The sequence below is a fragment of the Trichosurus vulpecula genome, chromosome X (assembly GCF_011100635.1).
Source record: "Trichosurus vulpecula isolate mTriVul1 chromosome X, mTriVul1.pri, whole genome shotgun sequence".
NCBI classification, from domain to species: Eukaryota; Metazoa; Chordata; class Mammalia; order Diprotodontia; family Phalangeridae; genus Trichosurus; species Trichosurus vulpecula.
Genome location: NC_050582.1, coordinates 37409585 through 37437215, shown reverse-complemented (window position 1 = coordinate 37437215; position 27631 = coordinate 37409585). Strand labels below are relative to the sequence as shown.

The 27631-nt window shown below is 41.5% G+C and overlaps 1 protein-coding gene across 1 annotated transcript in view; it reads right to left on the bottom strand.

The window, feature by feature from the left end:
• The window catches only part of MCF2 (MCF.2 cell line derived transforming sequence), a 118960-nt gene that overhangs the window by 32189 nt on the left and 59140 nt on the right, over positions 1-27631 (bottom strand). Inside the window, exons 13-24 of the mRNA XM_036739808.1 lie at positions 26828-27019; positions 22578-22769; positions 21373-21552; positions 13651-13680; positions 13165-13253; positions 8605-8671; positions 7230-7345; positions 7063-7132; positions 4486-4578; positions 3388-3480; positions 1452-1577; positions 125-343 (exon numbers count right to left, since the gene is read on the bottom strand). Of these exons, the coding sequence (XP_036595703.1) occupies positions 125-343; positions 1452-1577; positions 3388-3480; positions 4486-4578; positions 7063-7132; positions 7230-7345; positions 8605-8671; positions 13165-13253; positions 13651-13680; positions 21373-21552; positions 22578-22769; positions 26828-27019 (1467 nt within the window). The remainder of the gene's footprint in view (positions 1-124; positions 344-1451; positions 1578-3387; positions 3481-4485; positions 4579-7062; positions 7133-7229; positions 7346-8604; positions 8672-13164; positions 13254-13650; positions 13681-21372; positions 21553-22577; positions 22770-26827; positions 27020-27631) is intronic.

Here is a 27631-nt window from a genome sequence, read left to right as displayed (position 1 = left end):
CAAACCAAAGGAATGCCCCTGTGCAGGATCACCTACACACCACAATGAGTTTTCAGAGGAGGCCTGTAGGGAAAGATATATACATGGAAGCATCATTACGGCAGGGAGATTAAATATGTCTTACTTTCAAATGGTGCTTAAAGCTATAGAAGGGTGTTCTCTCATGTCCGTCTCCATAGTCATCTCTCCTCTTACAGAACACAATAGCTTTCTCATACAAGAAAAGGTGGCGTTGCATGGGCTTGAATCGGGCAAAGTCCTTCATTTTGGTGGTACCTTTACGACTAATCCAAACACTGAATGATCCTTGCATTAATACTCTGCCCAGGTCACTTAGGTTACCCTACAAATGAAATTTAAAAAAAACCATTAGCGCCAAATAAGATACCAAGAATCAGAAACAGTCAGTGTTGTGTGTTTGGTTTGTCCTTCATTCTCGAAGAAGACCATGACATCAGACAGATGATGCCATGACTTGCAAGTGAATTGGATTTGAGTAAGGGAGGGCTGTGCAAAGTCACCAGCCTCACTTTCTTCTCAGGAGCCATCTGGGTCCAGTGGCCAGATATAGATCAGGACAACCGGTGACGGCCCCCTGATGTTGGAAGGGTTATGGGAAGAAAGGCATATGAATGCCCTCTGAGCAAAACTGTGAATCAGTCTAGCTAGTCTGGAAAACAATTTGGAATTTTACAAGAAAGCTCTTTCTATCCATTCACCCAGTGGTACTATAGATAAGGATGATGACTAAGGCAGAAAGAAAGGCTCCATATACCAAAGTATCATAGCAGTGTTTTGGGGGCCAGCACAAAACTGGAAACAGAGCAGGTGTCCATACATTGGAGAATGGCTGAATAAACTGTTATATAAGAATACAGAGGAATGTTATCATGCCATTAGAAATAACAAATATGAGAAATTTGGGAATACACGGGTAGAAAGCAAAGAAAGCAGAATCAGTAAGATACTTTCAGCAAAGGCCGCTATAATATAAAGGGAATGCTAAAAGACAACTTGAACTCAAGATTGAATGCAGTTGCCCACATTGGCCCCAGAAAACTAATGATGGAACATACTTCTCTCCTCTCTGTCAGTGAAGAGGTGGGGGACTGCTTTTGTTAAATGTCACATAACCTCAGGAGAGGGAGCTGTTTTAGATAGTTTTATTTAACCTTCTTTCTTTGTTATCAGGGTGGGTTCAGTGGCAAGTGGAGAGGTGGGGATATATATAGGAATGGGTAAGATCTAAAGCCAAAAGGCATAAATAAAACACATACATCACACGTGAACTTGAACGTCATGTCTATGACATCAGATCTGAAGTGCTCATTCAGGCTGAGACATCCAAATGAATGCATCATAACCAATTCTGTTGGGCTAATCTCATCATCCCAAAGGTTCAGACCAAACATCTGTCCCAGGTGTACATAATTACTGCCCCCCCCACTTACATCATAACCAATAATGGCAGTCTGGTGCATGGAGTCATTGACCGACTTCAGTAAGTCCAACATGGCAACGAGAGCTTCCTCGAGCTGTTGGACACCTTCAGATTCAGCACTGTACTTGAGTAACTCCTAGAGACAGACATCAGGAACCAAACTCAGTATTATCTAGACATTGACTATTCAAGAAAAGAAATAGATGGGGATAGGGCACAGTTGTGGTTTTTTTCTCCAGGATAACAAAACCTCTCCAGTGGAGTTCAGAGAATATGGCACTTGTCTCACCTGTCACCTTAGTGGCACGGTCACTCTTTTTTAAACTGTGGGTTTATGGCTAGGAAGCAAAGGCTATGCAAAGCTTTGGGCTTCTTCACCACTCCAGGTATCAGTTTAAGAGGTAAGAATGCACAATTGAGAGAATAAAGAGAACCTGGGTTGGAGTTCTAGCTCTCCCTTTTACCAGCTTTAGGGCATTCATTCTCTCGGGCCTCAGTTTCCTCATCTATAAAATTAGGGATGGGAATGCTTGTACCACCTGCTCTACAGGGCTGTTGGGAGTAAAACTAGAAAGAGTAAATATAAATGGGAGGTATTGTTGGGGGGAGGGTTCTGCACACAAATTCCTGCTTTATTCTTGGTGCACAGAGTCCAAGTGTATAAATATGCACAAAACCTGGACTGCTCCAGGATAAAAGAAATAGAAGCTCTGACAATACCCTGGGGGAATGCTATCTTTATCTTTTCCTGAGGAAACCAAGCAACCTCTCTTGCAGCACTTCCATTTCATTATGGGTTTGCATTTTTAATTTTTATTAATTCTTATTGAAGGCTACGCATGTAAGTTCCTCATAAAAACACCAGGAAAACAGCTCTTTGGATGGATAATTAAATGGCTAAGACAACTCCAGATGTTCTCAGTTGGATGATGGCTGGAGGTTTATGCCAAAGGGGCTTTCTCACGTGGGATGTGACTCAAAAAATGAGCATACCTTGGCTAATGTCATTAAATGGTTCCATAAAAACTTAAAATTAGAAGAAACAATGTTGCAGGGGGCACTAAGTATCATATATCAGGAGTAAGCAATGCGGCAGTAAGCCAACTCAGGGGAGTTAAAACCACCAGGGCTGAATCATGAGCTCAATGCCAAACATCTGATTAGCATTGCAGATACAATGAATGACACCATGGAGAGTGGTTTTGAGATAATGTACCAATGATGTTGCTGTGAACAGGGGCTGGTTGGGGGGAACATCATGCAAGGTATTACTGAATAATGCTTTTATTGGAAAATCCTTTGTCTTTCATTTAAAGCTCTCCACAATCTGACTCCCACTAACCTTTCCAGTCTTATTTCCTATTTCTCTCCTTCACATACTCTCCATTCAAGGCAGATTGGCCTGATAGCTGTTGTCTACAGACAACAATTTCTCTATCCCACCACCTCTCCAGACCTTCCATGTTTGTGCATTTCCTTCTAATCCCTGCCTCTCAGGATCCCTAGTTTCCTTCCAATCACAGTTTAGGGACCACTTCCCAATTGCCCCCATTCATTAGCACTCTCATCGTCTTGAAGTTTCTTTGTAATTACTATCTGTGGAGATCATGTCTCCCTAGCAAAATATAAGCTCCTAGAGGGCAAGGATTTTTTTTCTTTGCATCCCACAACCTAGCACAGTGCCTGGCACATACTTAATAAAATACTTAATACTTAGTATTTAATAAAAATGTGTCACAGTGAAATAAAATGAATGATGGGATACAATCTACATTACTAGAGGGAAGACTGAAATCAACCTTCTGAGTAGTTGGGGAATACAACATAACACAGTATGGTACTTGACTTGGCAAGTCTATCTATTTCAAATGCAGTTTAGTGAGCTACCAAAACCTTTTGTGATTTTCCCAGAAATTAATAAGCAACAAAAGGCATTATGTGGATACCTTCAAAAGCAACTGGTATTTTGTCAGGCGTTGCACTGGTTTGAGCAGATAGGAGTCCAGGCCAAGTTTATGTTCTAGTTTCTTTTGGCATTCCTGGGTCACAAAAAATGACAGAAAGTTCAATGCATCTGAATTATACCAGGCACCCATAAAAGTGCCACTTATTAAATGGCTAGTTCAAAAGTGTGAATGTCTGTTAAGCCTCAAATAGGAGAAAGAGAAAAAAGAAAGAAGCCAGAAGACATCCCAGATGGCATAAGAGCTTAGAGTGTATAAGGAGAGTTTACAAAAGACTAGAAATTATCCCATTAATGTGGTAGAGGGAAGCCCCTAAATTCTACAGTCCTAAAAAGCAGTGGGTTTATTGAATAATTTACACTTTAAAAGGGTACATTAGCACTGAATTGGTATGTTAAAGAGATGTATAAAAGGAAAAAAAACATTTAGGGAAAGAAGGATGGACTGGAGACTAATGTGAAAACATTTCCTAAGACATTGATGCAAATGAGTATGGGTTCCACAAGCCACGGGCCTGAAAAAAAAATTAGTCTGGGTTGAAAAGAACTCACATGGGATGTGCATAAAGGACTTTTTCATAAAACAAGCCATATCACTGGTGCTATATTTCTTTAGGCTGCTGACATACTATCACCAGATCCAGCATGGCCATGACCTTGGGCCCTAAGATTTGGGGACCTTTAATTAGGCAGACAGAGCTTGCACTAGTTGGGGAGAGAGGTATATTTCAGAAGGTCAGAGGGCAGCTCGTGAAATAAGGGTAGTTTACAGGGATGGAAGAGAAAATGAGGCAATCAAAAAAGTGGAGCACTCTTGGATGTTCAACATGGTATAATGGAGAAAGTCAGGAAGACCTAGGTTCAAATCGACCTCTAACACATAACTGACTGTGCGACCATGGGTAAGTCACTTAACCTCAGTTTCTTTATTTGTAAAATGAAGGGGTTGGACTCAATGACCTCTAAGGTCCCTTCTAGCATTCACTCTATGATGTGCATTACATGTGGGTAAGTCTAATAGCAAAATTCCAGGAATTAGCATAACTCATCACTTCTCCCTCCCCAATAAAATAATACTTACCATGAAAAAGGTGATTTCTGAGTACTGTCTCCAAATTATCTCAGATCTGGGTTTGTTCTGACAATACTTCTCATAGATCTGAAAATCGTTCCTCTGAGAGAGAGAAAAAGGCAATATTGTTATCTTTTTCCAAATTACAAGGCTAGATTAGAAGTATGTGTGGAGAGACATTAATGTCTACGGAGAACAGGCCCATTCTCTACTGCATCATGATGAACTGATATTGTTACTGCCTGTGTGACCTTGGACAAGTCATTTTCCCTCTCTGGGCCTCAGTTTCCTCCTCTGTAAAATGAGGGGGTTAGACTAGATAGCCTCTGAGGTCCCTTCCAGCTCTGAATCTAAGATACTATAATCTTCTGAACTCAGAAAACATTTAGTATGCACCACATACTTTCTTAGACACCAGAAGTGAACAAATACCACAATTAATGAATTTCAGACCAACCAGTGTTGAAAGTTAGAGTGAAAAATAGAATCTTCTACACATGTTCAAAACATTGATCAGTCTTCCAGGCATATCTCTCTCAAACTACTTTGTGTTGAACTATTTTCTGTGCATTTCTATTTATCCGCCTTCTATTTATTCTTTATATACCCCTACATGGTATCCTATATCAAGCTATTAAAAAGTCTAGCTATTAAAGCTTAAAACTGCACCAAGACTTTTGGGACACCCTAGACCTGTCCTTGCTGTCTCTCTCATTAGAATTGAAACTCCTTTCAAACAGCAAATGCTTTGTTTCTTGTGTTCATCTCCCCAGGACCTAGTACAGTGCATTTAGGGTTACTTAGCACATAATTGGCACTTAATGGATATTGGCTGATTTATTGATTCGGAGAGCTGGGAAGGTGGCTGTGTGTGACCCTGGCCATGTCACTTCATCTCTCTGAGTTTCAATTTCCTCGCCTGTAAAAAGGGGATGGAGAGAAAGCATACTGTAGAGAGGGATGACCTTGATGCCACAAACACCTGAGGTCAGTTCCTGCCTACATGTAATGCATCAGTAGGTAACGGACAGACAAAGAGGTTGAGGACAGAGTCACCACCCTCAAGCGACCAATAGTCAAATTAGAGGAATGGTAAATATGCATAAAATTATATACAACAATATAAGACAGAAGGTCTATTGTTGAGTTGTTCGCAGTTGTGTCCAACTCTTTGTGATCCAATATTTGGATTTACTTGGCAGAGATACTGGAGTGGTTTGCCATTTCCTTCTCCAGTTCATTTTACAGATGAGAAAACTGAGGCAAACAGGGTTAAGTGACTTGCCCAGGGTCACACAGCTAGTAAGCATCTGACACTGGATTTGAACTCATGAAGAGAAGTCTTCTTGACTGGAGGGCTGGTACTCTATCCAGTGTACCATCTAGCTGCTCAGAAGATTTATGGGCCTGACCAAGTTATTGCCCTAATCAATAAACTTTAGTAGCTCCCTATTCCCTCTAAGCTCAAATATAATCTCCTCTGGCATTTAAAGCACATGACCACTTGACCCTTTCATTTCTTTTCAGGATTCTTACACATTACTCCACTTCATAAACTGTATAGTCCAGCATGCTGGTCAGCTTTGTATTCCTCATACACAATGCTTCACCTCCCACCTCTAAGTCTTTGCAGAGACTGTTGCCCATGCCTACAATGTCCTCCTCCCTCCCTTCTGCCTCCTTTAAGACTCAGTTTAAGTTCCACAGTCCACAGGAGGTCTTTCCTGGTTCCCCCAATAGCCTGCAGCTGCTACTTCTGCCCCCACAAAGTTTCCTCCATCACACATATCTTGTACATGCCTGTATACATATGTGTAATCTCCTTCATTAAAACATAACGTCTTGAGAGTAGAAGCTACTTCCCCTTTTTTCTTCATATCCCAAGTGGCTTAGCACAATGTCTGCCACATAGTAAGCAGTTAATAAATGTGTACTGACTGACTAGCTGATTAAAGATGGCACATCTCAGAGAATTCCAAGAGGAATTAGGATGGAGAAGCCACCGTGGGCTAAAGGGTCCTGAGAGGACCTCACAGAAGAGGGGGCTCCTCTGTTCAGCTTGTGAGGGCAGGGCAGAATCTTGATTTGTGATGGAAAAGTAGGGAGGAGGGAACAGCGCTCCAGGCTGGGTGGGGGTGGACAAGAGGTTACAGCATGAGAAAAGTATACAACATGCTCTGGGTATAAGGAGTTGCTGATCTCCCCAGAGAGGTTCAGTGATTTAAAAAACATGTTTTCTATGGCTTTCAGTGGTAAATTACTGTTTTCCATGGCTTTCCATGGTAAATAGCCACTAAAGACTGTTTTCAGTGCTAGATTTCCAAGAATGTACATTTGAAGAGAAAGTGCCACCTGTTTTCATGGTCTCTGCTTTAACAAAGGGCAACATACTGATGATGGCTCATATACAAATAGAGCTACAGATTCTCTAGGTCAACTAGGCTCCCCTCAGTACAGCAAGGTAGGAATCTTCCAGCCTGGAAACCAGCTGGGCCTAACAACTCCAGGTCAACAACTCCTGTTCTAAGGGATGATTCTCTAGGAGGGAGAAAACTATATTGGGAAATGAACAATGATTTAACAAACCCTTTCCAGGAAACAAAATCCCACGCGTTGTGGTGCTCCAAGGCAGCTCTCCAGGCTGTGCAGAAAAATCCTGTGAAAAGTTTAGAGAGAAGATAAGACAACTATTCCATTGGATATATGAGGGAAAAACAATCCTATGAAGTAAGAACGATTAATCATTAACATACTTGTTGTGGAATTCATAGATTTCAGGCATGTTTCCAAAGAGAATGTCCTTCATGTTTCTCAGAGCAGGTGGGATAAGTGGTGCCATTACAGGGTTGTCCATCTCTGCTCGGTAGCCCTGGCCAACCCAAAAATAGACATCAGTTTATTAAGCCCAGATCTTATGCTACCTAACAATTCTGTCACTTGTTACTAATATTATTGGTACTATTATCCTTATTTCAACAGATGAGGAAGCTGAGATTCCAAGAGGTTATGACTTTCTCAGAGTCATACAGTTGCTAAGAGTCAGAGGCAGGATTTGAATTTGAGTCTTTCTTGACTCCAATTCAGTGTTCTTTCCACCATACCATGCTCCCTGCTGGGAGCCTATGAATTCCACTAAGTATCTTGAGCAATTTTCCATTAACATTTATATCTTGGTCTATAATGTTGCCTTTTGGATTTCTTGTGCCATCATTATCGTAACATACGCTGGCTGAATGGGTAAAGCCAGGCTCTTACTCTAGTCTGAGTTCATTGTGTAAGAAAGAAGCTGTTCTTTCAGACATTGAGTGGCTTGTCGTGGTTGCTACCAGAGCACTGCTTGGGGACTGTGATGTATGATGGAAACAGCACTGGACTTCAGATGACTTGGGTATGAGTCCTATCCAGTTCAGCCATGACTTAGGCAAATCCTTTCAACTCTGTGGGCTTTGAGTTTTCTCATCTATGAAAATAGGGCCAGTGATATTCCTTCCCTATCTAATTCTCAGGGTTGTGGTTGGACCCAAATGAGCACATGTAATATGATTATAAACTTTAAAGCATTAAAAAATTTTAATGCCATATGATTGCTAGCTCTTTCACATAGAAGCTCTTTTTCTTTTTCAAAATTGCATTCTAGCATCTGGCATATAATAAGTCCTTATCAAACACTTGTTGGATTGGATTGGAGTTCAAAGTGAAAGAAACATCCTGTTGACACAAACATTACGACAACTTAGTCTAGTATGAATATGAAAATCCAGGCAGCCTTGCTATAATGAAGGGCTTGGAAACAGGAAGACCTGGATTCAAATCCTGCCCCAAGCACTTAGTAGCTATGTGACCCTGGGCAAGTCACTAAACTTTTCTGAGTATCAGGCACCTCCTTAGGACTTGTCTACAAAGTCAAAGATGGGATAACAATACCAAGGATGCTTACCACACCTAGCTGTTGTGAAGACTAAATGAGACAATGCATATAGAAGCACTATACAGGGTATTTTAAAAGACTTGTGCAGTTTGAAGATTTAATAACTTAAAACTACAGCAAGACTTTTGAGACAATACAAGCTATTATTTCAGACAAGGGGGAGGAGAGGAGGGAAGTGACTAAAATACAATGACACTCACCACCAAGACAGTGAACAGTTCATCTACGTACACCCTCTCAGTCTCTATTAGCTCGTTTATCACATGGCTGGAATAAAAGGGAGAACATCTTTAATTACTAGAATCTCTCTTTCTTTGGTACCTTAAGGTTAGGCTCTTGCCTAAATAAACCCTGTGAGGTAGGTAAGTCCACAAAAGCACAATTGTCCTTGTACATCAGTCAAATGTAAGCCACCCGAAAGAAAGAACCACTTCAGACAAAACACTTGCTAGGGTCTATAGTCACAGCTACAAATTAAGGGCTTTGGGGTTGTAACATCAGTAACTGAAATCTTGCTACATTATTTCTAAGCTAAGCATTATGTTTCCCCATTCTCCCAACTGTCTAACCAGGTCAAATGATTTTTTAAATTTATTCTGGAGGCTCAGAAAGGACAACCAACTTTTAAAAAAAATATTAGCAAAGAGTGGATTTGAAGCACAAGAAACTGGATTTGAGTCTTTACTAACTGTGTGACCTCGGGTAAGTCACCTCCTCTCTCTGGTTTTCTGGATAGCAGAATTGTTTTTCCTATATTTATATCTCCCAGAGAGGCAATACAATGCAGTGGCTAGAGAGTTGGCGAGCTCTGTGATGATGTGTTTCTTCCTCTGCAAAATGAGGGGGTTGGGTTAGATGCTCTTAAAGGCCCCTTCCAGCTCTAGGTCCCCCAATACTCCAATAGATCTATACACATAATCACAAGATACACATATATAGTCCCCCCAATGATGCAAGTTGAAACCTATCTATGCCTTCCCATCCTCCACGCCCTCCCGTAAGTTTACTCTGGGTGAGGGCAGTCTACCCAAGGAGTCTCGTCCAGTTCTCCCGACATCTCGAAAATATCAATGGAGCACATGGAACACCTTACTCTTTTCAAAATGATTGGCCCTATCTCCTTTTTTAATCTCTATAATAATGTCTTATTAAAGTTTATAACAAAATCTGATCCTTATTCTCCGAAATAGAATCTTGGGAAAAAATAACTGAGTATAATAGTTTGATAACTTTTTTCACATAATTCCAAATTGTTTTCCAGAATGGCTGGACCAATTAATTTACAATGCCATATAGTCACTCCAACAGTGACCATCTTTTTGTCCTCTTTGCCAATTTTCTGGGTATGAGGTAAAACCACAAAATTATTTAAATTGACATTTCTTAAATTTTAGTAACTTGGAGAAATCTTTTATATGGTTGTTAATGGCCTGCCATTCTATTCAGAACTGCTTGTTCATATCCTTTGATCACCTATCTATGAAGGAATAGCTCTGGGTCCTACGTATTTGTGTCAATTCCCTATATATCTTGGATAGAAGAGCCTTGTCAGAGATATTTAATACAAAGTCCCCCTCCCTAATTGTTCTGATTGTACTGACATCTTTTGCCTTTACATCGTCTGCATTTCTCAATGCTTCCCTCCATACACACTCTTCTAAAGAATAAAAAAGTTCAGCAAAATTAACCAACAAATTAAAAAGTATGATCTTATATGCAATGTGCCATACCCATGGTCCCTTACCTCTCTATAAACAAGCCAGAGAAGAAGGGGAAGATTATTTTCTTAGCTCTGCTAACTTCCTTCTATATCAGTTCACATAAATCTTTCTATACTTTTCTGTATTCATCGTTTCTTATAGCACAGTAATATTCCATTACATTCATGTAACAGTTGGTTTAACCACTCCCCGATCAATGGGCATCTACTTTGTTTCCAGTTCTTTGCTGTCACAGAAAATGCTGCTGTAAATATCTTAGTGTATATGGGCTCTTTCTTTTTGTCACTGACATCTTTGGGGTATGTGACTAGTCACGGGATCTTCAAGTCAAAGGGTATGGCTATTTTAGTCACTTTTTTGCATAATTTCAAATTACTTTCCAGAATAGATAGACCAACTCACAGTTCCATCAACAGTGCATCAGTTTGCCCATTCTTTCTACAACTCATCAAATTTGGTGGGGGCTTTGCCAATTTATGCAAAAACTTCTCAAAGGAAGTCAAAGATAGAAATAAGAGTACCATGTATACCGAAATATCCATAGTAATATTCTTTAGAACAGTGAAGAACTAGAAACAACATGGGTTTCTATTGATGGGTTGGTAGCTAAGCAAATTTTGGTATATGAATGCAATGAATTTCCATTTCCAACTCTCCTTGACCCCATTCAAAGATCCTGGAGTGGTTTGCCATTTCCTTCTCCAGCTCATTTTACAGATGAGGAAACTGAGGCAAACAGGGTTAAGTGATGTGCCCAGTGTCACATAGCTAGTAAGTATCTGAGGCCACATTTGAACTCAGGTCTTCCTAACTCCAGGCCCATTGCTCTCTATTCACTGAACCACCCAGCTGCCCCTAATGAAATAATACTGTGCTACAAAAAACAATGAAAATGAGGAACTAAGAGAAATATGGGAAGACTTGTATCAATTGATATGGAATAGAGTGTGCAGAATCAGGAAAACAATATATACAATGACTATAATGATGGAAATGTACATCCCGTCTGTTGAAGAGGGAGGGGGCTAAGAGTACAGAACACTGCCTACATTGTCAGATGAGTTCGATAATTTGGATTTGTTTTTCTTTGTCACAGGGGAAACTGCCCCAGGAGGGGAAGAAGAAGGAATATATGCAGAAATGGCTGTGGGTTTTTTAAAGGCACCAATAAAACTTTTTAAAAATTTAAGTAGTTAAAAAATTCACGGAAGAACATCACAGCAAAACTGAGGTTTTCTGGATAGCAGAATGTTTTTCCTATATTTATATCTCCCAGCGAGGCAATACAATGCAGTGGCTAGAGAGTTGGCGAACTCTGTGATGATAAATGTTTAACAACTGTCTCTCTGGGGAAAACGTGTGCACGACACACATATAAGTTTAATCCAATTATTAATGCTTTCACCACCACTTTCTGAAGTCTAGATTAGTGATGTCAAACTCCAAGAGAAACAGGGGCCGCTAAACCATTCATAAGTATCCCCACAGACCTCACATTGACTTAGTTTTAAAAGGTAATGTCATCTATGTTTTATTGCATTTTTATTTATTTTGTTAAATATTTCCCAATTACATTTCAATCTGGTTCAGGCTGCACTCAGGAGCATTGCAGCTATGGGCTGTGGGCTGCATGTTTGACACCTCTAGTCTAAACAAACAAGAGAATAATAAATCAAGCCCCGATTTGTAGTGTTTGCCAATTTCTGAGGTGCAAATGCTCCCACTGACAGTTTTAACAGGCAGCTCTCACAAGCCAGTATTTGCTGGCTCTAGAACACAGCCTCAGAATCAGGAAGCTCTAAGTTCAAAACTTGTCTCTGACACATACTACTTGTGTGACCATGGGCAATTACCTAGCCTCTCCGTTTCCAAGGCAACTGTCTAAGAATATATGTTAGACATGAGTAGCTAAGCTGTATCGGGAAGGGAGTTTCCTCCAATGGTGACATAGCTTATCAGGACTACAAAAAAATGCATTGCTTTTACTCTCCCAACATTTCAATGAGTGTTTTAAACACAGTCCTCTCCCTGCATCCCCCCCATGGGGCCCAGGTCACTTGAGAATTTTCTATGACATAACAATGGACAGATCCTCCGCCTACTTTAGAAACCTGCCAGAAGATAGCAGTAGTAGAGCTTCGGAAGCATACCCTTAGTTAAAATTCATTTTCAAGGTGATATAAACTGAAATTCTTCTTCCACCTAGCATGAATAACACTTTAATGTGCTGTCTCACTCTGACCTGTTGGGAACTATAAAGTACCTTTGGGTTAATACCCTCTTGAATATTTGTAAGTCCAGCCTCAGAAACTTACTACCTTGTGACCCTGGCCAAGTCACTTTGCCTTGCTGAGGCTTGTTCTCTTACCTGTAAAACAGAGATGGCAATATAATCAAGCTAGCAGGGTTGGGAAGATCAAAAGAAATACTGCTTGCAAAGTGCTCTTTAAACCTTAAAGCACCAAGGAAATATGAGCTTTTATTATTATTAGCAAAACGTCTTCACATTCTTATCCCAGGATACTGATATACCATTATAAAAATGATTGTTGCAAGATGTGCAAAATAATACCACCTTCTATTTTCTGTGCTCTTGGTGGCTTCCAAAGGGTTTTAAGCACATGAGATGACTAGGGAATGTGTTATGTTCCCATTTTGCAAAGGAGGAAAGAGGCTTAAGAGGTAGAAATGATTCGACCATACATAGAATCCCACAAATGACAGTGTTGGAAAGAAAATCCAGTTCTTCAATGTCCTGGTCTACTATGCTTGTGCTCTCTCTCTCACACACACACTCTCTCTCCCTCTCTCTCTCACAACTCTCCCGCCCCACCTCACATAACTTAACAGACAATTCCCCAGGGTCCTATGTGAAGTACATAGCCAAGCTAGGATTCAAACCTAGGTTTTCTGACTACCAACCCAGTGGTCTTTCCATTACATCACATTGTCTCCCAACCTCCAAGCAACTTCTATCCATTAAAGTATGTATGAATGAAAAGGAAGGGTTGGGAGGGGGTAGGGCAGGGGGGATGATACCTTTTAAGCACATTCAAGCTATCTTCATTCTCTGAAATAATGGACTGTGTAGAATTTCTCCTTTCTTCATAATCATGCATCACTTCAATCTGGAAGACATTTGAAAGCAAAACAAATCAGCTTTAAAGCAAAAGCAGCTTAGTAACTGAAGAATCACAGCCACACCACTCATTTCATATTAAGTCTTAGCCTAAGACAGTAACAGCCATTTTTAATGACCTTCCCACCTAAACATAAGTCATAAAATATCAAGTCTACAACTTCATGAAGTCATGTTCAAGATCGGCAAACCAATAACCTGTCAATTTCAGAACATTCAACACATGTTCTTCCTTCCCCCTTGATGTTGATCACGACCCTTCTATAAGAGAAAGTTGCTTGCAGTTCAGAGATAGTTAAATGACTTGTCCATGGCCAATCAGCCAGTAAGTATCAGAGATGAGATTCGAACTCTTGGCTATAAAATTTATTAGCAATGATTCTTACTTTTCGTGAGTTCTGAGTTTTTCTTGTCTTCTTCCCAGGAAGAGAGAGATCAAAGGAGAATTTCAAAGAAGAATTGAAGTCCATCCCTTCAATCAAAATAAAGAAAAGGTGAGACTCATTCATTTGACTTCAGTATGAATACTGAAATATGTGTATCCCATTAATCCTGCTTCAAAGATAACACTGAAAATAGTGTGGTGAAGAGGAATTTTTGAGATTTGGATTTGATCCTGCAGGAATCAGGAACTTGCAGTTTAAGTGAACCACCAGGTGAGCTATAGCAGGGTGTCAATTTCACATAATAATAGTACAATATCTTAGAGGCCTTTAAAAATGCTGAACAATCAGTAATCACCCTCACACAATCTCAGTCTGCATAAAAGCTTCCACAATTATTAGGACCATCTTAAAAATGATTTGGCAAAGGCAGAGAGCTTAAATAACCAGACCAAATGCTCCTGAACAGCCAGTGACTAGGCCAGCCAAGGCTGGATTCTAGAAGTTTCCAATTCCCAGGTGTAAGTGCCAAGCGAAGGAACACTTTTGGGTCCTTAAAAAACAAATGGGAAACGCTGGAATGGTTGTGCTCTCTACGCACCATAACTTACTATTTTGATTTATATGAAAAGATAAAGTCTCTGGGGTTTCTTCCAGTGCAGAAGCATCTTAAGGAATTGTCTGGGGGCCACTGACATTAAGTGAGGTCCCCAGGGCCATAAGACTAATAAGCATCTAAGATGAGATTTGAACCAAGGTCTCCTAACCCCAAGCACACCATTCTTTCCATTATGTCCCATTAGCTGCACGAATATGTAAAGGATCTGTGATCTCAGCAGCATTTTGGATTCATAGTATGTGAGTTCCCTCCACAAGGCAGATCACAATCCATCAAATAACCAAGCACATCCATCCTAGACAGTTGTATGACAGTTGTATTAACCCTCTTGGTGATCTCATCAGCTCCCATGGATTCGTCATCTTCATGAAGATGGTTTTCAGAGCTCTTCATGCACTCTCCCACTGTCTACTAGACATCCCGAACGGAAGTCCCATGGATGTTTTAAACTGACATGTCCAAAACTGAACTCATTATCTTCCCCCCCACCCCAAACTTTCCCAGCTTCTGAACTTCTCTATTTCTGTCTTAAGCACCACCATTCTCCAAGGAATCCAGGCTTATGATGCAGGGCAGGGTTGTCCACCTTAGGTTTCCATTGAATCAATAGACATTTATTTTGATTTGTCATTTTAGTGAGAGCTCTGTGGTAGTTCAGCTTCGTTTACTAAAGCATTTATGTAAATTTCTATGCTTGTAGGTGGGCCCCATAAATTGCATTTTGGACAGCCCTGATCTAGGGTGTCACCTGTGACTCCTCACTCTCAATCATCCAATAGGTTGCCACATCCTGTTGTTTCTATCTTTACAACAGCTCTCATATATGTCCCCTTCTCTCCTCTGACAGAGCGGCCACCCAGGGATAGGCCCTCATCCTTTTGTGTCTCAATTATTGCAACAGTGATTGGTTTTCCCATCAGTCTCTCCCCATTTCAGTTCATCCTCTACTTACCTGCAAAAGAAGTCTTCCTGAAGGGCAGGTCTGATCACGCCACTCACCTAGTCAATAAACTCCAATAGCTCCCTACTATGTCCGGGATCAAATAGAAAATCCTCTTTTGGGCTTGTAAAGCCCTTCCCAATCCAATGTCTTCCTACCTCTCCAGTCTTCTAATACTTTCCTCCCCTCCACATACTCTATGTTCCAGAATCGCTGGCTTTCTTACTGTTTTTTGCATAAATCACTCCATCTCCCAACTCCACACCTTTTCACTGCCTATCCTTCCATACCCCGAATGTTCTCTTTCTTCCAACTCCTCACTTCCCTAACTTCCTTCAAGTCTCAGCTAAAATCCCATCCCTTCTTCAAGAAGCCTTTCCAGGCCCTCCTTAATTCCCTCAGAGAATATCTCCAATTTAGCCTAGAGGTATCTTATTTGTAAACAATTGTTTGCATATCACGTCTTCCCTTAGAGAACAATCTTTGAGAGCCAGGATTATTTTTGCCACTTAATAAATACTTGTTGACAAACTGATTACCTTGCCCAGGACTACACAAGCTAATAAGTGTCAAAGGTAGAATTTGAACCCAGGACTTCCTAACCCTACGCCAAGCACTCTATCTATTACACCAAATCCCCTTTATTCTCTTTATTTAAAGAAGAATTATACTTACTTGTGATAAAAACTAATTTTCTCAGAGTGTAAATGGGCTTGCTCTATGAAAGCCCAACAGATTCAAAAGCACAACAAAGGCAAGTTAGAGAATAATTATTAGCTTTAAATATGGTTCTTTGCCAATATGCTACAAATGGTTCCAGACAGAAATCTAATGTATATACATTCTTTTAGGAACTTTCCTACTGTGTAAAGCAAGGTGGACCTTAACCATACGTAACTCTATTCATGTCCACCCCCACTGGTAAGATGCTTCCAAAATTCCATGTAAATATATTCCACCTGATGTCAAACAACCTCAAATCAACTGGTTTATTGGGTTTGGAGTTTGGGGTTGTTTGTTTGTTTATATTGAATTGGTTGAATCAATTGACTCTCTGTGGTTTTGTGTAGACACTGCTTAACCTTGCCCAGAATTCTTTAAATGGTCCCCATTTATTACGGTGACAGGGAAGATCAAGATACAAACTCAGAAGAAGACAACAATGTCAAAAAAGCTATGGGCAAAATCCCAGAGAAAAACATGAAGTGGTCTCAAGCCCAGAAAGAACTCATGGAACAGGAGCTTTAAAAGGAGCTTAAAAATCATATAAGAGAGGTAGAAGAAAAATTGGGAAAAGAAACAAGAGTGATGCAAGAGAATTAAGAAATTGGAAAAAGAAAACAACTGCTTAAAAAGTAGAATTGGCCAAATGGAAAAGGAGATACAAGATAACACCTCCTCCCTCCTCCCACTAGAATGGCTCTTGTGGTTAAGTATATTAAGCACAAGAATATTTTATTATTAGAATGGCCTAACAGACCATGGAGAATCATACAGTGTATGTAAACAGGCTGTAACACACGGCTAAAAATGGCTCGTGCACAAATAGTGGGCCAAAAAAAGACCCATTTGAAGGCATGTATGAGTAGGGCCAATTATGGCAAGGGTAACAAGCAGACAGTCCAAATAGGACTAGTATCTACAAAATATTAAAAGACCTAAAGGAAAGCCTCTAGTATGATGTTGAAGAACCTTGGGGGAGGAGGGGTTTAGGAGGTCACAGGGAGGAATTACACAGGATGAAAAGGTGTGAATATGCTACAGTCTATACCAGCGGGATACCCACATGGACAACATTCCAGATCCATCGAAGTGTTAAAGTACTGTCCTATTTCAAGCCTGAGCCAGTTTTTTGCTAACATTCCTCCCTGCGACATGGACCTTTCTTGTCATATAGTTGCCAACTTTCCTGAAGCGACGTGAGCCTCAAATGGCCAATATATCATCGATGGTAAGAAGACAGTCAAGCAAACTGCCAACATCCCATTTGGAGCCACGCAAACTGTCCTAAGCTTTAAACCTAATTCATCTCTCTTAGCTACATGACTTCCAGAAGATTACATGGCATACTGAAAGTCCTGTTTACCCTCTTTCCAGAATCAAGAGTGCCATTTGGGAGAGAAATTTCTTTTTAATCTCAATGCCCTTAAAAATCCCACTATTTGCCATCATGCTGCTTACTAACAGTATTTTTTTAAATCTCACTAGTTTAGCATAAGCAAACAATTCTACCATTTTTTGACTCTAGAGAGAAAGAGAAAAAGTACCAGAGTACTTATGTGGTTTCTAAATATCAACTATTAAGGGAATAAACAACATATAAAATAATCACATAGTTAATTTATTAAATAAGTAGCTATTTAATGTCTAAAATGAAATTTTACCTTGCATAGTGGATAGAGAGGAGTTGGCCTAAGAGTTGAGAAGAAATGAATTCAAGTCTCACTCTGACACATATTGGCTGTGTGGCCCTGGACAAATAACTTCAATTCTTGGTGGCCCCAGGTGAGTCTCTTAAGACTCCCAAGGCAGGGACCAATCTGCATTGGTAAAGGGGGTTTCTTCACTGAAAGTTCCCTACCAGTATGAAGCCACATTAAGACAGAATCCCTACTCTCAAGGAAATTACAGTTAAGTTGGAGAGGTAAGATGTTGAGACAAATAAGCCTAATGCAAAATTGTCTATATGAATAGGTTGCAGTGGAGGCCATGAAAATCAAGTATGATAAAAGGTGGAATCAGGCATGGATTCATGGTGAAGGGAGCGTTTGAGCTGGGATATGGAAGGATAAGGGCAGCTCCTAAAGGGAGTCATGACTCCCATGACATGTCACTGTTATCTCGAGGGTTTTACCCAGTTCTTTACCTACCAATGATTTCCACACAGAGCCTATAATGAGTTGAGGGCCTCCTTGGCCAAAAAGGCATAACCTGAGTTCTTTTCCCATACTTTTATAATATGGGCTATTCTTGTCCATTACTTAATTAGGAAGAAATATCATGTTGTACACTGCTATATTGCCAGCCTGAACTTGATTTAAAAAAAACCAGGAAGCCAGCATGGCTGGTGTGTGAAACACGGAAATGTTTTGATTGCAAACACAAATAATAATGGTGAAAATCATTTAGAAAAATGCAGTATGTATTCCAATTCCATCAACAGCCTCCTTCGTGTTAGACACTGGAGGTTACCTTTAATCAAAGCAAATACATACACCGCTTCTTCCATTCCACCCCAGCCAAGACTGAGCTCTAGATTTCTGGCTCTCTCTTAACACTTGAGGTATATTTCCTTTTTTACTTCTTAAGAGAAAGCCTAGCCTTACGGATAGCGTGCTGAACTTAGAAGCAAAAGGACATGGTTTCAAATTCTGCCTCTGACAAATGCTAGCTGTGTGACCATGGGTACCTTCAGTGACCCCGCAGCACTGAAGGGGTCGTGAGGAGAAAAAGTTTAAGAAGCGCTGCCTAGCCTCTCCAAGCCTGAGGTGATTCAAATTACTCTTTATTGTGTATGCCTTTTACGCTTCCTAACTGCTGTACATGTTGTTTCTTTTTTTTATTTATTTTTATTCTGAACTTAACAAATACTTGAATAATGGACACTTCTGCAAAACACAGAACAAAAAAAGAGTACATGAAATTGCATATTACTATTATATATAGTTTACTTTTTAAAAATATATCTAATAATTTCAACTTAAAACTTTCAGAGGTGTCCTGCTTTTCTGGGCATAGTTCTGGGTTCACCTCTTTGCATTTTTTTAAAAGATGCCCCAATGGTCTTCTTTTTAATTTGTGTTAACTTTATCTCTATGACCAGTCATTCTCCCACCCACCCACCCCCAATTAGAAAAAAGAAAAACAACTCTTGTAAGATGTAGTAAAATTGTCCTCCTCTCCACCCCTAGTTCCTCCCAGAAAAATAGAACTTCTTGAGGAAAACATGTTAGCATATCTGTCTCTGTATCTCAAGTGGCTATCATAGGGCCTTGTATCCAGTAAGCATTTTACCAATGCTTCCTGAATTCTTTTGGGGGTAGAGGTTACACTCGATGGCTGCTGAGGCCATCTGATTGCACAGAAATTCTGTGATTCGGGGCTCCCCTCCTAGACTGTCACTTCCATGAAAACAGAGACCTTCCTTACATTCTACTTTGTAAGTGATCGATGATTCAAGACTACATAAATGACTTCCTTTAACTCTTCCATCCTGTTCCACTGGACATATGCTTCTGAGGTGTCAATCAGACCACCATTGCTAGACTAAGAGCTTCATGTTAGGGGCCTGGGCTACTTTCTATGGAAACTTTTCCTAAGTTAACTAATTGCTAACAAAGAAAGGCTACAGAAGAGTGGCGGGGGGGTGGGGGGAGGTAGGGCAGCACCATTGCCAACAGAATTCAGGAAAGCTTTGTTCAATTATGAAAAAAATACCCTGAGATCCTAGGTAGGGATTAAAAATTCTAATTAAGTCAAGCACACTGTTATAAAAATAAGATCGACAAAGTTGAGAGCAAGAAAAAAGAATGCCAAATGACCAAGGGCTATTTCCCAAAGCTGAAGGAGGAACTCCAGAAAGGCTAAATCTGAGAGAGAGACAGAGAAGGTGAGAATGAGAGAGACAGAGAAAGAGACAGAGAGTGAGACAGAGAGACAAAGAGACAGATAAAGACAGAAACAGAGACAGAGAGACAGAGAGCCCAAGGCTGGTCTCCATCAGCTTTACAAGGGCCTCAGAATTGAAATGGTTACATCTCAGCTGCAAAAGCAAAGGACAGAAAATGGGGGTTCAAAGGCTCAGCCACTCAAGCCTAACCAAATCCTTGCTAGGGTATGGAGCTGCTGAGACAAGCCAGCAGATTCAATTACCAGCAGCATTTATCAGACATCTCTTGTGCTGGCGTCAGCGATGCCAACGGCTTCCCAGCAGTCTGTGCAAACCACATAACAGGTTTTTGTGGGGGTTTTTTCATTTTTTTCCAGACAAGAAGTAAAGAATCCCAGTTTATTTTACTCCTTGGGAGCTTTCTGGCAGGTGGAGGGGTGGCGGAGGGATGGAAAAGGGGTAGAGAAGGGGTAGAGAGGGCTAAGGGAGCTAAAAGATCCCTAGTTAACAAGGCCACAGGCTAATGAACTTATTTATAGACTCATTTGCCAAGCCCAGACCTTGAGATTTGGTAGCAGGAAGTGTTTGTAGTGGATAGACCCCTGGACTAGGAGTCATAAGATCTGAGTTGCTGGTGAGGGCTCCATGTGACCTTGGTCCAATCATTTCCCTGGGACTTCAGTTTCAGCTGGAAAATGTAAAAAAGAATATCTGCCCAATTCACCGAGCTCTGCTGGAAAGAGCAAATGAGACTGGCTGTGACCATACTTCATAAACTCTAAGGCACTAGATACCCATTAGGGACTGTCCCAATTCTTGATCTCCTTCTGGCTGATGACAATCTTACAATCTCTGTGATGTGATTACACATTGCTCACTTTCAAACACTCTCCATTCCAGTAAACTGTCTGGATTTTCTAGTCTATGGGAAGGGGCATATTACACAAAAGCTATCACCTCCTTATTCCTGGAATCTAGGTCTCTCATAAGGCACCCCCAAAGAGCACTTGCTTTTTTGACAGTTTGCAGTCCACTATAGCCCCCAGATCTTTTTCTGGCAATTGTCTAATTGTCCCTCTCCCATCCTATACTTATAAACTTAATTTTTGGAACTGAGGTTTAAGATCACTCTTATTCATATCGAATGTCTTCTTGTCAGAGTTAGCCTAACATGCTAGCTTATCAAGCTCTTTTTGCTCCTGCCTCAATCACCCGGTGTGTCAGCTAGACTTCCCCACTTTGTGGCATCTGCAAATTTGATATTCCAATGATTTTAGATACACTTGGTATTCACTTGCTTGTTTACCTGTGATGATCCTCTAGCAGAATGCCAGCTCATTGTGAGCAGGGACTGCCTAGCACTAGGACCCAGCTCAGGGCAGGTGCTTAATAAATGTTTGAGATGGACTGAATATACAACTATTTAAACAAAACCTGAGGAGTTCCACGGTTCAGGATTAGAGAACAAATGAATGAATCACATAAATATTTTTATAAGGGGAAAAAGGTATCTGTGCTAAGAAGCTAGCAAGAGATAGCAATAAGCAAAGGACGGGCCATTTTACCGTGTTTGGGTGAGAACAGCGGCGATTTGGATCTGCCTGTGTGTTCGGGCCGAGGTGTCACAAGTTGGATGGGCCGGGAATGCTTATCTGTCAGCTTCCGGAAACAAGCCTGCCGGTTCTGGAACATGCTGCGAATGTTCTCCAGCTTGACGTGGACAGCCTGGATCTGAATCTGTGGAGCACAAAATGAGATGCCGAATCAAGGACTGCATGGAAATCATCAGTGAAACGAAGGCCCACAAAACCCCATCGCCTCCCCAGAGAACAGAACAGCACGCACCAAAAGGAGGAATTTCAATTGAGGGCTTAAGATATGTCAAGTCGGAAACCTTGAGGAAAGTAATGTAAAGCAGATTAATGTAGTAAAGCCTCGTCATGGCTACAAAGCCCCAACTCTAACACCTCGGTGAGGAAGCCAGTGACCCTGAGAAGGTTGCTGCAGACTCAGCGAGCAGGGAGAACAGGCTTGTCTGAGAAGTCTTAGCCCTTAATTTCAGAGAAAACACAGAAGTCTTCCCTTCGCAGGCTGGGAGAGTCAATGCACCTCCTGAATGTGGGCGGCTGACTCCTTTCCAAGTAAGATCAAGGCATTGATTATATAAGCTGTCTAAACCTCAGTTTCTTGATCCATAAAATGAGGGGCAGAAGTGGGCTAGATGGCCTCTGACACCTCTCCTAGTTCTAGGTCAGTTTTCAAAAGGTGAAAGGCAAGCCATCAGCAGCCATAGGAGCTCTGAAGTACACCTACAACAGCCCTGCCCAATCTCAATCATCAGCCACCAAAGGGAGAAAAGCTTTCTTTTTGCCCTGGACTGACTCCTCTCCAGAGTAGCTCAAATTCCACAGCTTCAGTCCCTACTAGGAAAGGAGTCAGCTGCCCACATTCACACCTCAGTGGTAGCTGAGTCACAGATACTTTTGTCTCTAATTTGAAGTATACTCTGCCTGTTCTTGACACACCTCTCAGAACGGAGGGGCCGCATTGCCCTGTCTCCTGTTAAGACCACTTTCTCTAAGTTTATGAGCCTACGTGTGTCCTTGGGCAAGTCACTTCAATCTCCCTGGGCCTCATTCTCCTCATCTGTAAAATGATCCCTTCTAGCTCCACAGTGATGATCCTGTTGAAGAAGGCAGCCTTGGAGTAGCCTGGCCAGTGTCCGTTCCGCCAGAGTTATGCTCTGACCGCACATACCATACCTTGAGTTCGGGAGTCAAAATGACCTCAAATTCCCGCTGTAGGACACGAGGATCATACTTTAAATTGGGGAGAGTCACATCAAGGAACTTCTCGATGTCATAAAGAGCTCTCTGAGCACCTTCTTTTGCCTGGCATTTATCCATCGGCTGATTAGCAAGGAGATAGGCCCCCTCATCACAGCACAGGAGAGCCTGGCAGGGAGAAGTGAAGCAAGATTGAACATATCCATCCATTAAGGCAGTAAGGAAAACGCACACGGCAATGGCATCTGTTCTACATTTCTGCTCCGTGTTGCATATTAGACTTAAATCAGTAATGGAAACAAAAGACACCTGGCCAAAAAGAAAAAAAGAAAAGCCAAGTCTTTATGTAAATGATGCATAGCACTAGAAGACAGGAATGAAGGCTTCCAAGGACTAGATGCAGCCTCACAAGTGATGAAACTGTGGGTCAGCTGGCTCAAGGATAATGGATAGCACTGCAGCAGCGCCCCCTGGAGGGACTATGCCTATTGACCAAACCCACAAGGCGGTGAATGGATTTGAAATGCCTTGGTTTTCAATAACAAAATCTATTGGTCAAGTCTCTCTTGTGTACCAGGCATGGCACTAGGTACAGAAGGGAGACACAAAGTTTAGATAAGGCATGGTCCCTCCCTTCATGTAGTTTACAGGCTAGTGGGGCGGGGTGGGGTGGGAGGTGGAGCTGCAGTGCAAATAGCTATAATATATAACATTGGATGATAATCAATGAGAACTAACAGAAAGCACTTCTCAAATCTCAAAGTACTATATAAAAGCTACTTATTACTACTAATTGCGACTAGACTTATGATCTCACTGGTACAGGAGACTTCCTCTACCAATGCAGGCTGGCACCTTCTCTGCCACTTAAGAGTCCTATATGCTGGCATAGAAGTTGAGTGACTTGCCCAGGGTTACACAGCCAGTATGCGTCAGAGACAGGACTTGAATCCAGCTCATCCTGATGCCCAGAGTTCTCAACAAACTGTGGCCCACTTCCTGTTTTTTGTACAGCCCACGAGCAAAGAATGATTGAGTTTTTACACTGTTATACTGTGTTGCTTCTCATTCTTATTAAAGAGTGTGAAACGACATAATACCTGGGGTGCTGGGGGAAGGGCTTTATCATGAAGGGCATTGAGGAAGATATAAGGTAGGGTGCTGTATTTCACTTGGGCTTTAAAGAGAGCTGAGAATTCAACAATCCAAAAATGGAGGGCTGGCATTCCAGGTACAGCAACCAGTGAGAGCAAAGACCAGATTATGAGAGTCCAAGACCTGTCCAAGGAGCAAAGCGCTGTCCAGTGTACCTGGAGAGAAGCATTATGAAGGGGAGAAATAGGAGAAAAGGCCGGCAAGGTTGGGTGAGGCAAGAGTGAGGAAAGTTTTAAATGGCATGGGAAGTAACCTGAACTCAACTCAGTGGACAATAGCAATGAATTCTGAGCCGGGTCTGGCATGACAGGATCTGTGTGGTAGCAGTCTGCAGGATGCTTTCATGGGAAGGAGAGAGGAGAGATGAGAAGATTGCCAATATAATCAATATAATACCAATACCAAAAAAAGATAGCAAGGCCAATGATGGGGCTGTAGGTAGACATAGTGAAGTCAGAAGGAGAGATGATCTCAGGGAGAGAGAGACTTGGAATGTAAGAAAGGAACAGGATAGAGAAGCAGAATTGGAGTTTGGGGAGGCAAGTAGACATTGAATATTAAGAAAATAGATTGATAAGAGGAAATCCAGGCCCTGGGGGTGGGGAAGCCTGATGGTGGAGGGGCATTTGGGTGAAGAACAAAGGGGGAAGAAATAAAAGTGACATCGTCCTAAGTCATACAGACCACATGGACAGAAAGCAGCAACAGATCACAAGCCTCGCAAAGAGGCATGATATAGTGGTGATGGGGGCCTTCAATTATCTGAACATCTGCTGGAGTCCTCCCTCTGCCAAAAAGAGTTAGCTAATCATTTCTTAGCTTGCCTTAATGATCATTTCATCCTTCAAAAGGTGAAGGAAGCAATAAGGGGAATTGCTGTTCTGGACTGGATTCCCACAAAGAGAAACTGGCTGCTGAAGGAGAAATGATGGAAAATGAGGGTGGCGTGGAGGGAGGGGTGAGGAGGAGGTGACCACTTCATCTTAGGATTATGATCAAGTAGGATCAGAAAGGTGGTCCCAGACTGAGATGCATCCTCCATTTGGGGAGAGTAGATTTCAAAGAGGTTGGAGATACCTCACAGGATCAATTGTATGGAGAGCTGTTGGAAAACCTAAAGGCCCTATAAAAATGTAAATTATTTTTATTGTTGTTAACATTAGGATTCCAGGGACTACTACACTAGAAAGCCATTTGGCCTGGGGGGGGGCATTGAAAGCTTTCAACCACATTCTGGGGTATTGAAAGAGACAACAGATAGGCAGTAGAGAGGCATTCCAGGACTAAGGAAGGACAAATATTGCACAGATTTTTCTCAAAAATGCAAGAGTTAATTCTGCAAACTATAAGCTAGTGAGATTAACTTCAACTTATGGCATTTTATTAGAGATGGTCAGCAAACAAGTAGAAAGGGAAGCGGTGAACACCTTAAGCTGGCATGGCTTCATGCCAGACTAACCACATTTCCTCTGGTACCCAGGCTGCCACGTTAGTAGATCTGGAGAAGGCTGCAGATACAGTTGGTCTATATTTCATCAAAGCGTCTGATAAAGTCTCTCCTGCTATTTTTGTGGACAAAATGGAGCAATGTTAGCCAGAAAAGAGCATAGTTGGGTGGGTAACTGAATGAGCAGATGCAAAAAGGACCCATTGGTCAGCTTGGAAAGAGGTCTCCAGTGAAGTGGAGTGTCCACAGATGTCTGGGCATGGTCCCGTGTGGATTAATATTTTTTAATCAGTCAATTGGATGGAGGCATCCAGAGCAAGCTCATCAAACTTTTAGTCAAGACAAATCTGGGTAGGGTAACCACCACAATGAATGATAGAGAACAGGTGCAAAAACAATCTCAACAGGCTAGAATGATGAGATGAATCTAATAATCATGTACTCATTATTAATTGATTGATAAGGTGAAACAAATAGAATCAATGCAAAGTTATACATCTGGGATCAAAAAAGCAACTTCATAGGAGAAGATGGGAGAGTCATGGATAAATTGCGGTCCTAAAAAGGATCTTTTAAAAGGCTTTGGTGGACTGATAGTTCAACGTGAGATTGCATTCAGAAGGACAGAACATCCAGGAGTATAAGGGGTGAAGGTCCTGCTGCATTTTGCCCTGATGTAACCATGTCTGGGGTATTACATTGAGTTCTGGATGTCGCATGTTAGGAAGGATGTTGCTAAGCAGCAGAGCATCCAAAGAAAGGCAACTAAGCTAGTGAAAGGACTTGAGATCATGATACACGAGGATCCACTGAAGGAACTGGGGAAATTCTGTCTAGAAAAGGAATCATTCTACTTGGCCCCAGAGTAACTTGCAATGAGTTCAAGTTATAGAGGGACATATCCAGACTTAGTGTCAGGGAAAATGCCCTAAAAGTAGAGTTATCCCAAAGTGCAATGGGCTACACTGGGAAGTAGAGAGTTCCTCTTAACTAGAGATCTTCAAGTAGAGTCTGGATGAGCACTTGTGAGGTACATAGGGATTCTTGGCCATGTATGGAAGAGGCCATGGTCTCCTCATCCATAAAATGAAAGGATTGGAGTGGATGGCTCCATCAGAGGTCTCTCTTCTCTAAACCTTGAAGACAGCTATCATCTGCCTTCCCTATATCTTCTCTCCTCCAGGCTAATCATTCCCAGTTCCTACAATGTATCCTCAGATGGTGTGGACTCAAGGCCCTTTGCCACCTGAGCTGGAGTTGGACTAGATGGTCTCTTACATCTCTTCTAATTCTCAGATTCTAGCATTCATGATAATGAAATTGGTTTTAGACACATTCCATTTGAGCTACCTGTGAGACAAAGAAGACATGTCACATAAGGAATCTAGAAGAATGTGTTATCTCCCTCCAATTAGGATGTAAATGCCTTAAGGGCAGAGACTATCATGGCTTTTGTATTTCCAGTCCCACTATTTGGCTCATAGTAATCACTTAATAAATAATATTTCATTCATGCATTCACTTTGCAGCTTTGAGAGTCACTGGCACATAGGAGAGAGTTGAGCTCACAAGGGTATATGAGCTTGCTCTCAGGGATGACCCAATTTCTAAGAATGCTCACTACCTGGCGCAGCCGATTCTGGAGTTCCAAGGTCTTGGTAAGCTTCTTCTCTTTGGCTTTCAGGTCTTCAGACAATACATCTGTTTGGTGTCTTAACTCATTGCACCTCTGGCAGATTAAGTCAACAGCATAATGGTGATTGGCTGCAAGCTGGTGCCCATGCAGTATCAGGAGCTGGGCCTTCCCAATCAGCTCCTGAGGTAAAGGAAGAACCAAGAAAGCTCAAGGTCTAGTTCTCAACTGTGGTCAGCATTCTTTCCTCTGACATCATGCTACAATCAAAGAAATGAAGCACCTGGGATAACATCGACCGGTTGCCCATCCTTCCCAAGCTCATCAGAAGGCTGTTCTCTTTATTAGGATCACTTTCACAGACGCATTTGGCATAGCTGTTTCCCATTAGAGGAAACAGTCCACTCCACTCCTACAGGGCTGCCTCCTGCCATAGCTCCATTCCCAACTGCCCACTTCCCCCATATCCACCAAGGTCATAAAAGTCCACTAACCTCAAACACCTAGTCCATTTCACTAGCAGGAAGGTAAGGTGAGGAGCTGAAGATATAACTTTACCTTAGCCATATCATCCAAGGTCGCCAGCTCTGTGAGCCTTTGCCTCAGATCTGACACATTGTGTCCAGTATTGGGTATGGCAGCATGCTGGTCCATCAAGAATACAATGGCATCCCTAATCTAAAGATATGGAGAGAAGAGTTGGCTGGCATGTGCAAATTAAAAGGTACTTTCCTTTCTAATTAAGTCTCCTAGAAGATATGATTTTATAAATATCCAGAAGGAAAAAACCTGCCC